General features: G+C 48.5%; 1 protein-coding gene across 1 annotated transcript in view; it reads left to right on the top strand.

Moving 5' to 3' along the window:
- LARS1 (leucyl-tRNA synthetase 1) overlaps positions 1 to 16,000 on the top strand; it is a 211,236-nt gene that overhangs the window by 64,882 nt on the left and 130,354 nt on the right. The window contains exons 11-12 of the mRNA XM_063928113.1: positions 4,182 to 4,269; positions 4,377 to 4,453. Coding sequence (XP_063784183.1) covers positions 4,182 to 4,269; positions 4,377 to 4,453 — 165 coding nt within the window. The remainder of the gene's footprint in view (positions 1 to 4,181; positions 4,270 to 4,376; positions 4,454 to 16,000) is intronic.

Raw genomic sequence — 16,000 nt, forward strand, 5'->3', positions numbered from 1 at the left:
CAAACCGGCTGTTGTCTGCTTGGAAACAGGCCAACCCCGTTTGACAATGGAAAGATCATAGGGGGTCATTCCGAGTTGTTCGCTCGCAAGCTGCTTTTAGCAGCTTTGCACACGCTAAGCCGCCGCCTACTGGGAGTGAATCTTAGCATATTAAAATTGCGAACGAAAGGTTAGCAGAATTGCGAATAGACACTTCTTAGCAGTTTCTGAGTAGCTCCATGCTTACTCGGCATCTGCGATCAGTTCAGTGCTTGTCGTTCCTGGTTTGACGTCACAAACACACCCAGCGTTCGCCCAGACACTCCTCCGTTTCTCCAGCCACTCCCGCGTTTTTCCCAGAAACGGTAGCGTTTTTTCACACACTCCCATAAAACGGCCTGTTTCCGCCCAGAAACACCCACTTCCTGTCAATCACATTACGATCACCAGAACGAAGAAAAAACCTCGTAACGCCGTGAGTAAAATTCCTAACTGCATAGCAAATTTACTTGGCGCAGTCGCACTGCGGACATTGCGCATGCGCATTAGCGACTATTCGCTCCGTTGCGACAAAAAAATAACGAGCGAACAACTCTGAATTACCCCCCATAGTGTGCTGAAAATCCTTAAACCTCTCAACATAAATACGGAGATTCCGCAGCACGTCCGAGGACCGGAAGGATGACACAGGGAGGGATAATATGAAACCTGGGGTAATATGAAACCTGGAGACAACCTTTTGAAGAAAGGCACGATCAAGATGAGAAATTTAGAAAGGAGAACTGTGAAATAATGCACACATCTCCAAAACCCTACGGGCCGAAGAAGTAGAAGGAAAACTGTTTTCCATGTGAGCCATTTAAAATTCTCAGATTTCAAGGGCTCAAATTAAGTATGTTGAAGAGCCCAGAACCAGGTTCCAAGGTGCAACTAGAGGGACAAGGGGATATGGATGTGAAGTCTCATCTGAAGGAGAAGGTCTGCACTGCAGGAAGGATCGTGATCCATCTTTTGGAAATAAACTCAGAGCAGAAAACTGAGCCCTCAGGGAAGAGAGACAATGGCCCAAACCTAACCCCTCTTGCAGGAAACACAGAATCCTGAAAACACTGTTAGATCCAATTTCTAGAAAGAAGAAGTAGGCTTTCCACACTTGGTAATATGCCTAGTTAAAGCATAGTTTGTACAAAAACATCTGAAAACCCCCTGGCCTTCAGGAGGGCTGTATCAACAGCCACCCAGTCATAACCAGTCGAGGGAAGATCCTGTTGCAGAATACTTGCTTTAGCCTATGGATGACCTAAGGCATTAAAGACATTAGAGGAAAGAGATATATTAGAGGAAAGGTCCAAGGGGATGGACAGTGCATAAACCAGAAGAGCCTCCGGATCCTGTGTATTGAAGCGGTGCTGGGTCAGCTTGTGATTCAGATAGATTGTCGTCATGTCTATGGACAGGTGGACATAGCAGTCCACTTGGAAGACCTCTGGATGCCTGAAAATTTCTTGTGCTGCCTTGATTGCTAATGTAGGTGACCACTGTGGTCTTGTCTGACCGGACCTTGATTGGATGGCCTGGCACAAGGCTCTGTAAATTGTCCTGAGCTTCAAGATGCACCTGAGCTTCATTTTGAACCTGGGATCCCTGAGATGAATGTTCAAAGAATTCAGGTTCAGAATGGGGAGGAAAGAGCCATCCATTTTTCCAACGAGGAAGAAGTTGGAATAAAAGCCCATTCCTCTTTGATGTAGTGGCAGTAGTAGTAAAATGTCCCAGGCCAGAGGGGACTTAAAGGAGTTTTGCAAGGCCCTGGCCTTGGAGAGGTTGTTTGCAGAACCGGGTGGGAAGAACTATTATGTAGCCCTATTTTACAAAGCTTCGCACCTGAGTTTGATGTTCTCTACCACCACTTGTTGCAAAACTAGACTGCTTCCCACCAAAAGCATCTGCTTTTCAGATAGCTTGGGTGCAGCTTTGGGACTTACCCAGGACTGTAAAGAGGGCTAAAACCTTAGCCATCCTTGGGGACGAAAAGAGAAAATCTTGGTCTTTGGGGCCGTGGATGGTAGGAATGCAGGCTTAGAGGCTGCAGCAGAAGCAATGATTTTGTCTAGTTTTGGGCCCAAGAATACCTTGCGATTGAAAGCAAGAGATTCAAGGGCTTTTTGGGATTCTGTTACAGCTTGCCTTGTGCAGAGCCAGAGAAAAATCTACGTCAGTCGCATCTTTGAGCGAAGCCACATTAGGCAGAGCGATAGTGGTAGCATTAGTCAACCTAGCAAGAGGGTGTCCACTGGGGCATGGGGCTCTCCCATTTAGCCATTTCAGAGAGGGGGAGTAGCTAAAAGGATAGAATACTCTTGGAGACCTGAAACTTATTTGGGAGCGTCTAATTCTAAGTGAGGAGATTGTCCAGTTATGCGGTGGAAGGAAAGGTTGTTGCATACTACTTTTTGTTTCTAAATAAAGATGAAACCTGAGAAGGACTATCCCCTGTATCCTTAATCAGCAGCATGTATTTAACTGTTAAGCTGTTAAGGTCTTCATGTTAACTAGGCTGGGATGATCTTCCTCCTGTACAGAGGACTGTTCCAGTTCCAAATCCTGCTGAAAGTCACCCTCAGCTGATGAGGAGACGTCAGAGTCCTGACTTAAGGGGAGTATGCCGGGGATGCTAATGAGGGCATTGATGGGCTGCCGGTTCCAGCATTTGTTGTAACCCATTAGAAACCAGAACCTAAACCGATTGAAACAAGCCCTATACCCAGGGAGACTCAATGGAAATCTGTTGAGAAGCACTGTAGGAGTAGAATTTTGAAGGGGGACGTACTGATCAAAGTCAATTGTTTGGCAAGCTTCAACATTACATGGGACATGGAAAAGCCCATGTTGGCTCCGGCGGAGGGTTTGCTCCCTGTGGTTCAGACTGCTGTGCTGCAGTGGAGCAGGTATCACAGAGACCACTGTGGTCCTAAGCAGCACCAGTAAGTTTGTCCTGCCATTTTTTGCTGGAAAGGGACTTTTAGACTGAAGCACCTTTCTCTGGGACAGCTCTAGAAGAATTCTGAACAGAAATCTGCTACACCAATACATCATCAGCTGTATTGGTGTGGTAAGGTGTGCAGATTAATTATAACCTCTCTGCACTCTCAAAATAGCCATCCATCGTCCTGTGGGGAGGAGAGTGCAGATGACCCTTAACAGGCTGCCAGCCAAGGATAGAGGGAGGAAACAGGGAGCGTGCCAAGGACAGAGGAGGAAAGAATGGGAAAGCCTCCTCCCCCAGACCAACCTCCAGGAATAACCCACCATTACGTTTAACTGTTTCCCTGGTGGTCTGGTGAGGGAGTGGAGGACTGGGCACTCACTGCCCCCACTCCCCTTCCTATTGCCCCTAACATTGCTGATGTTACTTGCTGGGGCATCTCAGGAAGCCTACTGTATTATCTGTTTTCCTGGGCTCTTCTTGCTGCCTCTTCTCTCTTCCTACTTCAGAGTCTTTGTGGGCAGAGCTGCTGCCTGCGGCGGCAGGACTCTGTCTGCCAAATCCAGAGTCTGTAATGGGCGGCAGGCATGAGTGCTGCTAAGCAGTCGCTCCACAGCCAATCCCATATTAAAATAATAAAAGCAAAAACTACATCTGCAGGAGAAGCTGATAAAAGTGGCCAGAAAGTTTGGGCACGAAGACAAAACTACCTGCCTTGAGTTGTGATATAAGGGCAGCACAAGCTTTTACCTTGGTGTCTCTCCAGTGTCCCCCGTGGATGATAGTGAAGTCGCTTTTAAAATGCAATTAGATAAGTTCTAGTTGTTTTTTGCATAATTGAGCGTGTTTTCAACATGTGTGTCCAATCATATGTAGTTGTCATTATCTACTTTACACTTCCACCAGAGTCTGACTACAAACAAATTTGCACCCACCAGGAGACTGCGTTGACTTTTCGTCAGCCATTTTAGTCCCTCTTTGTGAATACATGCTCTTACTGTCATTTTGGCTGCGATTGTACGCCCACTGTCTGTGATTGCATTACATCCACTTCCTTTAACTCTGCATTCCACCGATATTCTATAAAATACACTCGTACTGGCTAGATAATCTGAATTCTACATAGCATTATTCATGAGATGACTCTGTAGAACATATCTTTGTAATATAGAAACATTTATGCTGAAATTTGTTGTTTTCATGCCTAACATTTTAGGATCTGCTAGGTGCTGCTTTGTCTGCCCCACTGACTTCTTACAAAGTGATCTATGCCCTTCCCATGTTCACTATTAAAGAAGATAAAGGTATATAACTCTGGTTTCATTTTTACACGTCTTGTATTCTCATTTATTTTTACATGTTGTTCAGTGCAAGCACCTGTTCTTTCAAATTCTTTTGTTTTATTTCCCAGGCACTGGGGTGGTAACCAGTGTCCCTTCTGATGCTCCGGATGATATAGCAGCCTTAAGAGACTTGAAGAAAAAACAAGTTAGTTTCTGATCTATTTCTAAAGAGAATACTTTTGATTATTCATTAACTTTCACGCAATAATTACAAGACACAACATTTACAAATTAATTGTTAAATAACTGTTGATCACACATGGTTTGTAGATGTGTCCTCTTACATCTTTGCTAATGCGCTACAAGTCGCGTTACACACAACGCATGCGTGCTATGTGCCTCGGTAGCGCCGAGCATCTTTTTTGTGTTTTATTTCCCCGAAAAAGCAAAGTAATGTAACAGGACACACAAGCAGCTTCTGCTGATTAAAATGATGTGCAGCATGCCTATATTCTGTGTGTGACTGCGACTGTATTTGCATACAAAATGCTATTTTAGGAAACACTGTAACATGGCATTTCGGATGCAGATAGAGCCGCAATTACACACAGCAGAAGTTGCTCATGTGTCCTATTACATTACTATGCTTCTAAGCCGCATTTTCACAGAAAAAATACAAAAAAAGACACACTGCCCCACTGAGTCCCGCCACGGCATGGCCCTATTTCAAGAGCTGTGTAGCTTGACTGCAGCAAGGATGTAAACGGAAACATCTGTATTTCAGGTATTTCCAACAATGCAATTGCATTTTTCCTTATAACAATGATGGAGTGACTGTGGATCATAGTACTCTTTGTGCCTAATTGTTATTTTAGCTCAGGGTTCTACAGTGAAACATTGTGTGTGTGTGTGTATGTATATATGTATATATAATTTTCTCTATCGTCCTAGTGGATGCTGGGGTTCCTGAAAGGACCATGGGGAATAGCGGCTCCGCAGGAGACAGGGCACAAAAAGTAAAGCTTTTCCAGATCAGGTGGTGTGCACTGGCTCCTCCCCCTATGACCCTCCTCCAGACTCCAGTTAGATTTTTGTGCCCGGCCGAGAAGGGTGCAATCTAGGTGGCTCTCCTAAAGAGCTGCTTAGAAAAAGTTTAGCTTAGGTTTTTTATTTTACAGTGAGTCCTGCTGGCAACAGGATCACTGCAACGAGGGACTGAGGGGAGAAGAAGTGAACTCACCTGCGTGCAGGATGGATTGGCTTCTTGGCTACTGGACATCAGCTCCAGAGGGACGATCACAGGTACAGCCTGGATGGTCACCGGAGCCGCGCCGCCGGCCCCCTTGCAGATGCTGAAGTCAGAAGAGGTCCAGAATCGGCGGCTGAAGACTCCTGCAGTCTTCTAAAGGTAGCGCACAGCACTGCAGCTGTGCGCCATTTTCCTCTCAGCACACTTCACACGCAGTCACTGAGGGTGCAGGGCGCTGGGGGGGGGCGCCCTGGGAGGCAAATGTAACCTATATAAAGGCTAAAAATACCTCACATATAGCCCCCAGAGGCTATATGGAGATATTTAACCCCTGCCTGGATTCACTAAATAGCGGGAGACGAGCCCGCCGGAAAAGGGGCGGGGCCTATCTCCTCAGCACACGGCGCCATTTCCTCTCACAGCTCCGCTGGTCAGGACGGCTCCCAGGTCTCTCCCCTGCACTGCACTACAGAAACAGGGTAAAACAGAGAGGGGGGGCAAATTTATGGCGATATTTTGATATATATAAAGCAGCTATAAGGGAGCACTTATTATAAGGCTATCCCTGTTATATATAGCGCTTTTGGTGTGTGCTGGCAAACTCTCCCTCTGTCTCCCCAAAGGGCTAGTGGGTCCTGTCTTCGTTAGGAGCATTCCCTGTGTGTCTGCTGTGTGTCGGTACGTGTGTGTCGACATGTATGAGGACGATATTGGTGTGGAGGCGGAGCAATTGCCAAATATGAGGATGTCACCCCCTAGGGAGTCGACACCAGAATGGATGCCTTTATTTATGGAACTACGGGATAGTGTCAACACGCTAAAGCAGTCGTTTGACGACATGAGACGGCCGGACAATCAATTAGTGCCTGTCCAGGCGACTCAAACACCGTCAGGGGCTGTGAAACGCCCTTTGCCTCAGTCGGTCGACACAGACCCAGACGCAGGCATTGACTCCAGTGGTGACGGTGACGAATCAACCGTATTTTCCAGTAGGGCCACACGTTATATGATTTTGGCAATGAAGGAGGCGTTACATTTAGCTGATACTACAGGTACCACTAAACAGGGTATTATGTGGGGTGTGAAAAAACTACCTATAGTTTTTCCTGAATCAGAAGAATTAAATGACGTGTGTAATGAAGCGTGGGTTGCCCCTGATAAAAAGCTGATAATTTCAAAGAAATTATTGGCATTATACCCTTTCCCGCCAGAGGTTAGGGAGCGCTGGGAAACACCTCCTAGGGTGGACAAGGCGCTAACACGCTTATCTAAACAAGTGGCGTTACCCTCTCCTGAGACGGCCGCACTTAAAGATCCATCAGATAGGAGGATGGAAAATATCCAAAAAAGTATATACACACATGCAGGTGTTATACTACGACCAGCTATAGCGACTGCCTGGATGTGCAGTGCTGGGGTAGTTTGGTCAGAGTCCCTGATTGAAAATATTGATACCCTGGACAGGGACAATATTTTACTGTCGTTAGAACAAATAAAGGATGCATTTCTTTATATGCGTGATGCACAGAGGGATATCTGCACACTGGCATCACGGGTAAGTGCTATGTCCATTTCGGCCAGAAGAGCTTTATGGACGCGACAGTGGACAGGCGATGCGGATTCAAAACGACATATGGAAGTTTTGCCGTATAAAGGGGAGGAGTTATTTGGAGTCGGTCTATCAGATTTGGTGGCCACGGCTACAGCCGGGAAATCCACCTTTCTACCTCAAGTCACTCCCCAACAGAAAAAGGCACCGACTTTTCAACCGCAGCCCTTTCGTTCCTTTAAAAATAAGAGAGCAAAGGGCTATTCATATCTGCCACGAGGCAGAGGTCGAGGGAAGAGACAGCAACAGGCAGCTCCTTCCCAGGAACAGAAGCCTTCCCCGGCTTCTACAAAAGCCTCAGCATGACGCTGGGGCTTCTCAAGCGGACTCGGGGACGGTGGGTGGTCGTCTCAAAAATTACAGCGCGCAGTGGGCTCACTCGCAGGTAGATCCCTGGATCCTGCAGATAATATCTCAGGGGTACAGGTTGGAATTAGAGACAGATCCACCTCGCCGTTTCCTGAAGTCTGCTTTACCAACGTCCCCCTCCGAAAGGGAGACGGTTTTGGAAGCCATTCACAAGCTGTACTCTCAGCAGGTGATAGTCAAGGTACCTCTTCTACAACAAGGGAAGGGGTATTATTCCACTCTTTTTGTGGTACCGAAGCCGGATGGCTCGGTAAGGCCTATTCTAAATCTGAAGTCCTTGAACCTGTACATAAAGAAGTTCAAGTTCAAGATGGAGTCACTCAGAGCAGTGATAGCGAACCTGGAAGAGGGGGACTTTATGGTATCCTTGGACATCAAGGATGCGTATCTCCACGTTCCAATTTACCCCTCACACCAGGGGTACCTCAGGTTCGTTGTACAAAACTGTCACTATCAGTTTCAGACGCTGCCGTTCGGATTGTCCACGGCACCTCGGGTCTTTACAAAGGTAATGGCCGAGATGATGATTCTTCTTCGAAGAAAAGGCATATTAATTATCCCATACTTGGACGATCTCCTAATAAGGGCAAGGTCCAGAGAACAGCTAGAGATGGGATTAGCACTGTCGCAAGAAGTGCTAAAACAGCACGGGTGGATTCTGAATATTCCAAAATCCCAGTTAATGCCGACAACTCGTCTGCTGTTCCTAGGGATGATTCTGGACACGGTTCAGAAAAAGGTTTTTCTCCCGGAGGAAAAAGCCAAGGAGTTATCCGAGCTTGTCAGGAACCTCCTAAAACCAGGAAAGGTGTCTGTACATCAATGCACAAGAGTCCTGGGAAAAATGGTGGCTTCTTACGAAGCAATTCCATTCGGCAGATTCCACACAAGAATTCTCCAAAGGGATCTGTTGGACAAATGGTCAGGGTCGCATCTTCAGATGCACCTGCGGATAACCCTGTCTCCAAGGACAAGGGTGTCTCTTCTGTGGTGGTTGCAGAGTGCTCATCTATTGGAGGGCCGCAGATTCGGCATACAGGATTGGATCCTGGTGACCACGGACGCCAGCCTGAGAGGCTGGGGAGCAGTCACACAAGGAAGAAACTTCCAGGGAGTATGGACGAGCCTGGAAACGTCTCTTCACATAAACATTCTGGAACTAAGAGCAATATACAATGCTCTAAGCCAGGCAGAACCTCTGCTTCAGGGAAAACCGGTGTTGATCCAGTCGGACAACATCACGGCAGTCGCCCATGTGAACAGACAGGGCGGCACAAGAAGCAGGAGTGCAATGGCAGAAGCTGCAAGGATTCTTCGCTGGGCAGAGAATCATGTGATAGCACTGTCAGCAGTGTTCATCCCGGGAGTGGACAACTGGGAAGCAGACTTCCTCAGCAGACACGATCTTCACCCGGGAGAGTGGGGACTTCATCCAGAAGTCTTCCACTTGCTGGTAACCCGTTGGGAAAGACCAATGGTGGACATGATGGCGTCTCGCCTCAACAAAAAACTGGACAGGTATTGCGCCAGGTCAAGAGATCCGCAGGCAATAGCTGTGGACGCGCTGGTAACGCCTTGGGTGTACCAGTCGGTGTATGTGTTTCCTCCTCTGCCTCTCATACCAAAAGTATTGAGAATTATACGGCAAAGAGGCGTAAGGACGATACTAGTGGTTCCGGATTGGCCAAGAAGGACTTGGTACCCGGAACTTCAAGAGATGATCACGGAAGATCCGTGGCCTCTACCTCTAAGGAGGGACTTGCTTCAGCAGGGTCCCTGTCTGTTTCAAGACTTACCGCGGCTGCGTTTGACGGCATGGCGGTTGAACGCCGGATCCTAAAGGAAAAAGGCATGCCGGAAGAAGTCATTCCTACTTTGATTAAAGCAAGGAAGGAAGTAACCGTGCAACATTATCACCGAATTTGGCGAAAATATGTTGCGTGGTGCGAAGATCGGAGTGCTCCGACGGAGGAATTTCAACTGGGTCGATTCCTACATTTCCTGCAATCAGGATTGTCTATGGGTCTCAAATTGGGATCTATTAAGGTTCAAATTTCGGCCCTGTCGATTTTCTTTCAAAAAGAATTGGCTTCAGTCCCTGAAGTCCAGACCTTTGTTAAGGGAGTGCTACATATACAGCCTCCTGTGGTGCCTCCAGTGGCACCGTGGGATCTCAATGTGGTTTTGGACTTTCTAAAATCTCATTGGTTTGAACCACTAAAGAAGGTGGATTTGAAATATCTCACATGGAAAGTGACCATGCTTCTAGCCCTGGCTTCGGCCAGGAGAGTGTCAGAACTGGCAGCTTTATCTTACAAAAGCCCATATCTGATTTTCCATTCGGACAGGGCAGAACTGCGGACTCGTCCGCATTTTCTCCCTAAGGTGGTGTCAGCATTTCATCTGAACCAGCCTATTGTAGTGCCTGCGGCTACAAGTGACTTGGAGGACTCCAAGTTACTGGACGTTGTCAGAGCATTAAAAATATATATTGCAAGGACAGCTGGAGTCAGAAAATCTGACTCGTTGTTTATATTGTATGCACCCAACAAGATGGGTGCTCCTGCGTCTAAGCAGACGATTGCTCGTTGGATCTGTAGCACAATCCAACTTGCACATTCTGTGGCAGGCCTGCCACAGCCTAAATCTGTAAAGGCCCACTCCACAAGGAAGGTGGGTTCATCTTGGGCGGCTGCCCGAGGGGTCTCGGCATTACAACTTTGCCGAGCAGCTACGTGGTCAGGGGAGAACACGTTTGTAAAATTTTACAAATTTGATACTCTGGCTAAGGAGGACCTGGAGTTCTCTCATTCGGTGCTGCAGAGTCATCCGCACTCTCCCGCCCGTTTGGGAGCTTTGGTATAATCCCCATGGTCCTTTCAGGAACCCCAGCATCCACTAGGACGATAGAGAAAATAAGATTTTACTTACCGATAAATCTATTTCTCGGAGTCCGTAGTGGATGCTGGGCGCCCATCCCAAGTGCGGATTATCTGCAATAATTGTACATAGTTATTGTTAACTAATTCGGGTTATTGTTGAAGGAAGCCATCTTTCAGAGGCTCCGCTGTTATCATACTGTTAACTGGGTTTAGATCACAAGTTGTACGGTGTGATTGGTGTGGCTGGTATGAGTCTTACCCGGGATTCAAAATCCTCCCTTATTGTGTACGCTCGTCCGGGCACAGTACCTAACTGGAGTCTGGAGGAGGGTCATAGGGGGAGGAGCCAGTGCACACCACCTGATCTGGAAAAGCTTTACTTTTTGTGCCCTGTCTCCTGCGGAGCCGCTATTCCCCATGGTCCTTTCAGGAACCCCAGCATCCACTACGGACTCCGAGAAATAGATTTATCGGTAAGTAAAATCTTATTTTATATATATATATGGAAGAAGTGGGGGATAGGGGTACCGGCGACCTGTGTTGTTTAAAAAGTATATACTAAAAAATCTTTAAATTTATGAGCCAAAAAATATATATATAAAAATATTCAAATTTAATAAGATATAAAAGTTAATAAATAAAAGTACAAATTTTCAACAGATAAAATTATATAAATATAAGGTAGGAGATAAGACTTAGCTTAAAAAATAGGCAGGGGGTCAGTGCACTTCTTCCACAATTTTTAGCATTGCTCCACCAGCGTTGCATTTTTAGGGGGTGGCAGACACCTATAATAAGGTTATGTGTGTTTTTTAAAGATTTTTTCTCTTTTAAAATAGTTTGACATAGCTTTGGAATCTATCCCACAAGTGGCGCTGTATATATATTTTTTATATATATATATATATATATATATATATATATATATAGATAGATATATAGATATATAGATATATATATATAGATATATATAATTATTTTTATGTGTATACACACACTTATTTCTCGAACGTCCTTGAGGATGCTGGGACTCCGTAAGGACCATGGGGAATAGACGGGCTCCGCAGGAGATAGGGCACTTTAAGAAAGCTTTGGATTCTGGGTGTGCACTGGCTCCTCCCTCTATGACCCTCCTCCAGACCTCCAGTTTTTACACTGTGCCCAGAGCAAGATGGGTGCACTCTAGAGAGCTCTCTAGAGTTCTCTGCTTGAAAGCATTTTTGTTTGGATTTTTCTTCTACTTTTTACACAGGGAGCACTGCTGGCATCAGGCTCCCTGCATCGAGGGACTGGGGAGAGAGGAGCAGACCTTCTTGTCAAAGATAGGCTCTGCTTCCTCGGCTACTGGACACCATTAGCTCCAGAGGGGGTGAACGCAGGTTCTTACTGGGCGTCCACCACCGGAGCCGCGCTGACGTTCTCCTCACAGAGCCAGAAGTACAGAAGTCAGAAGACGTCTCAGGCGGCAGAAGCCTTCAGCTTCACTGAGGTAACGCACAGCACTGCAGCTGTGCGTCATTGCTCCCATACACCTCACACACTCCGGTCACTGTAAGGGTGCAGGGGGGGGGGGGGGCGCCCTGGGCAGCAATATAAACCTCTGCATGGCAAAAAGACTATATACATGTACAGGTGGGCTCTGTACATGTATATAAAAGAGCCCCCGCCATATTTTTCTAAGTTTGAGCGGGACAGAAGCCCGCCGCCGAGGGGGCGGGGCTTTTCCCTCAGCATTCACCAGCGCCATTTTCTCTCCACAGCACTGCTGAGAGGAAGCTCCCCGGACTCTCCCCTGCTTACACGGTGAAAGGGTGCTTAAAAGAGAGGGGGGGGGCACATAATTGGCGGTTTACATATTACACAGCGCTGCTGGGGAAAACCATTTTCTGTTAGTCTCCAGGATCATTGCGCTGGGGTGTGTGCTGGCATACTCTCTCTCTGTCTCTCCAAAGGGCCTTGACAGGGATACTGTCTTCAGGAAAGGGGTTCCCTGTGTGTGTGAAGTGTGTCGGTACGCGTGTGTCGACATGTTTGATGAGGAGGGCTCGCTTAATGTGGAGGGGGAGTGCATGAATGTCAGGTCGCCGTCGGCAACGCCGACACCGGAATGGGTGGATATGCTGAATGTCTTGAATGCAAATGTAAATCTATTGCATAAAAGGTTAGACAAGGCAGAAGCTAGGGATCAGTCAGGTACCCAGTCCATGCCTGTCCCTGTAGCGCCAGGCCCGTCGGGGTCTCAGAAGCGCACCATATCCCAGATCGATGACACAGGTACCGACACAGATTCTGACTCTAGTGTCGACTATGAAGATGCAAAATTACAGCCGAAGGTGGCTAAGGGTATACGGTACATGATTATGGCCATTAAAGAGGTTTTGCATATTACTGAGGAACACCCTGTCCCTGACACGAGGGTACACATGTATAAAGAGAAAAAGTCTGAAGTCACTTTTCCATCATCATTTGAGTTAAGTGAATTGTGCGAAAAGGCTTGGGACTCTCCAGATAGGAGACCACAAGTTCCCAAAAGAATTCTTATGGCGTATCCCTTTCCACAAACTGATAGGATACGCTGGGAATCTTCACCAAAAGTGGACAAGGCGCTGACACGCTTGTCCAAAAAGGTGGCACTGCCTTCTCAGGATACGGCTTCCCTCAAGGAACCGGCTGATCGCAGGCAGGAAATTACCTTGAAGCACATTTACACTCACTCCGGTACTATTGCTAGACCGGCTATGGCGTCGGCCTGGGTTTGTAGTGCAGTTGTGGCATGGGCAGATTCCTTATCTGCGGAGATTGACACCTTAGATAGGGACGCCATTCAAATGACCATAGAGCATATCAGAGATGCTGCCTTGTATATGAGAGATGCTCAGAGAGACATTTGTTTATTAAGCTCCAGAATAAATGCTATGTCTATTTCTGCTAGGCGACTCCTGTGGACCCGGCAGTGGACGGTTCTAAGCGGCACATGGAGTACTTGCCGTACAAGGGGGAGGAGTTGTTTGGAGACGGCCTCTCGGACCTAGTCGCTACGGCTGGTAAGTCGAATTTCTTACCTTATGTCCCCCTGCAGCATATTAAGAAGGCACCTCATTATCAAATGCAGTCCTTTCGTTCCAATAAAAACAAGAAGGTGCGGGGGCGTGGCCTAGCTGCAGATCTGGGCAGACGTGTTGCAGTGGAGCTCCTGCCTTACGCCCGAATAAACTGCCATTCTGCTGCTCCTTAGCGATTTTGGGGACCCCCCTTTATCAGCTGGGGTATACCTGTATCGGGCAGTGAGGTCCGCGGAGCCGGCGGGTGTCCCCTACACCTGTGCGGGTTGCGGCCTTCTGTCCCAGGTGAAGCCAGGACCTCCATCTCACTGCTGCCCCGGAGGAGGAGGCCTTGGGTGGCTGGAATTCGCCAGAGGGGGTGCCCCCCACCACATCGGGATTCTACTCCCTGCAGGACGCTTCACTTTGTTCCTCGGTGGGAGGTGAGTGTTGTCCGCTGCCCCCTTACCTCGGATGGAGGCCCGCGGGACGCCGTCGTTGCGCTGAGGGGAGCCGAAGGCGGGAGGACTGTGCCGCTTTCCCCAGCCGAGACTACTCCGCCCGCTTACCGCCCGGATTGGCGGGTCCCGACCTGGGCGCCGCACGGCCACTGCACCCGTCCCTGACTACCCGACTGGTGACCTCCGGAGGCCTAGACGGCCGGGAGCTTCCACGGAGGTCGGGACACGGGAGGCGCCATTTTGATTACTGGCGCTGCGCCCACACTTGGACCCCTTGCAGCGGATGTGCTTCTGGCGCTGCCTGGGGAGACTTCATCAGAGCCTCTGTCCCCCGGGCGCTCTCTGGGGCCGCACCGGATACTCACTGTAAAATAAGGGGGGAAAATAAAAATAAAAATAAAATAAAAATAATAATAATAAAAATAATAAAAAAATAATTATTATAGGTTCCTTAAAATCACTCTTGCTCCCCTCACCCACGCTCCAACTCCCTGTAAACATATTCTCCTTCTTTCTGCCTGCCTGGGGTTAGTGTCCGCGGAGCCGGGAGGGGCTCTAGGCCTCTCTGCGGGTTGCGGCCTACCCCACCCACTCAGACCGGGACCTCCAGCTACCAGCCGGCCGCGCTGTGGAGCATCGCAGACCCTCCGGATCCCTGCCGCGAATCGACGGTGACCGGCCCGACCCCTACTGCACTCACTGCTTTGGGTCTCGACTTGTCCTCTCAGTGCGGCCCGAGCTCCCTGAGACGGCCGCAGCTCCTCTTGAACCGGAAGCGCCTCCATCATCTTACGACTGACGACCCGATCGTTTAGGCGGCCCAGGACGCCGCATATCGTGGGGAACCTTCTCCCAGTGGACCCAGTGGCCTCATCCTTACCCTGCTCCCCACCCTCCGAGGCGGGTCCCGGTGTGCACACCTGCCGCCCTAGAAGTCTCTGCAGCACAGCCAAAAAGGAAGGGGAAAAAAAAAGGGGCCTGCAGCATCCAGCAAACCTGCAATATTGTGAGTACCCGCTGTCTCCACAGCACCTATTTCTTATCTGCACCCCTGCTCCATAGAAACCCACGACAGGAACCCAGAGTCGCCATTTTACTTTCTGGCACCCAGCCAGAGTAAAGAAAAGCCGCACTATACCACACACTCCTCACCTCTGTAAGAGCCCAGATTCTGTTTACACCACCGCCGGCACCGGCGACGGTTATGGAAGTGCTTTAATACCAACCATGAGTGACCGGGCCACTGAATAGGGGGTTGGACTGCGACCTGCCTCGACAGCGGAGCTGGCACCTGGAAAAGACGCGGTCTCAGCGTTATGACACTCGGATCCATACATCCCAGACCTATCCTTAAGACGACTTGCAAGATGATTTAACGCAAAATAATCATATACTACATGTGCCATAGCTAAATGGTTGGACTCCATATATAACACTCTGGCACCCTACCCCCAGCCCCGCGGTTGGAGGATCAGACCTGACCAGAGTACTTGCTCATTAAACGGACTGACCTGTGTCCTCCTATCAATAATTTTTCTTCCCTTTTTCCTTTTTTACCACCACTCCTATCCTCCCCTTTTTTTTATATATATACCACTATGTCCAAAAACAAAAAAGCAACGCAAGCTCCGACTAACTTCTTTGGCTCAAAGACTAAGGGCCCACAGAACCCCACCATGGCCGCAAGCTCCCCCCCCCTCCCCGTGTTTCTCGGAAGCGGGTATCGATCCCCAGATACAGGCGGTTATGTCGAGCCTACTGGAGGGAGTGCAGTCCGCGTTCAAACAGGAACTCTCGAACGCTATAGCTGAATTTAAATCGGATCTTACAGTTCTCGGTATCCGGACGGACGCATTGGAAACAAAGACAGACGATCTCTGCCGCTCCCAACACCGCATTGACAGTGAACTCGCTAGATTGCACGAGGAAATGGAGACCCTCAAGGAGCGACAAGAGGACCAAGAAAATCGCTCGCGTAGAAATAATCTTCGCATACGCGGCGTCCCAGAATCGGTCCTCGGCCCATCGCTACCAACATTCTTGAGAGAATTCTTCACACACTTGGTACCGGACCTTACGGTCGAAGAATGTCTCTGCGACAGGGCACATAGAGCACTCCGGGCAAAACCGTCTCCCGCCCA

The sequence above is a fragment of the Pseudophryne corroboree genome, chromosome 6, assembly GCF_028390025.1.
Source record: "Pseudophryne corroboree isolate aPseCor3 chromosome 6, aPseCor3.hap2, whole genome shotgun sequence".
NCBI classification, from domain to species: Eukaryota; Metazoa; Chordata; class Amphibia; order Anura; family Myobatrachidae; genus Pseudophryne; species Pseudophryne corroboree.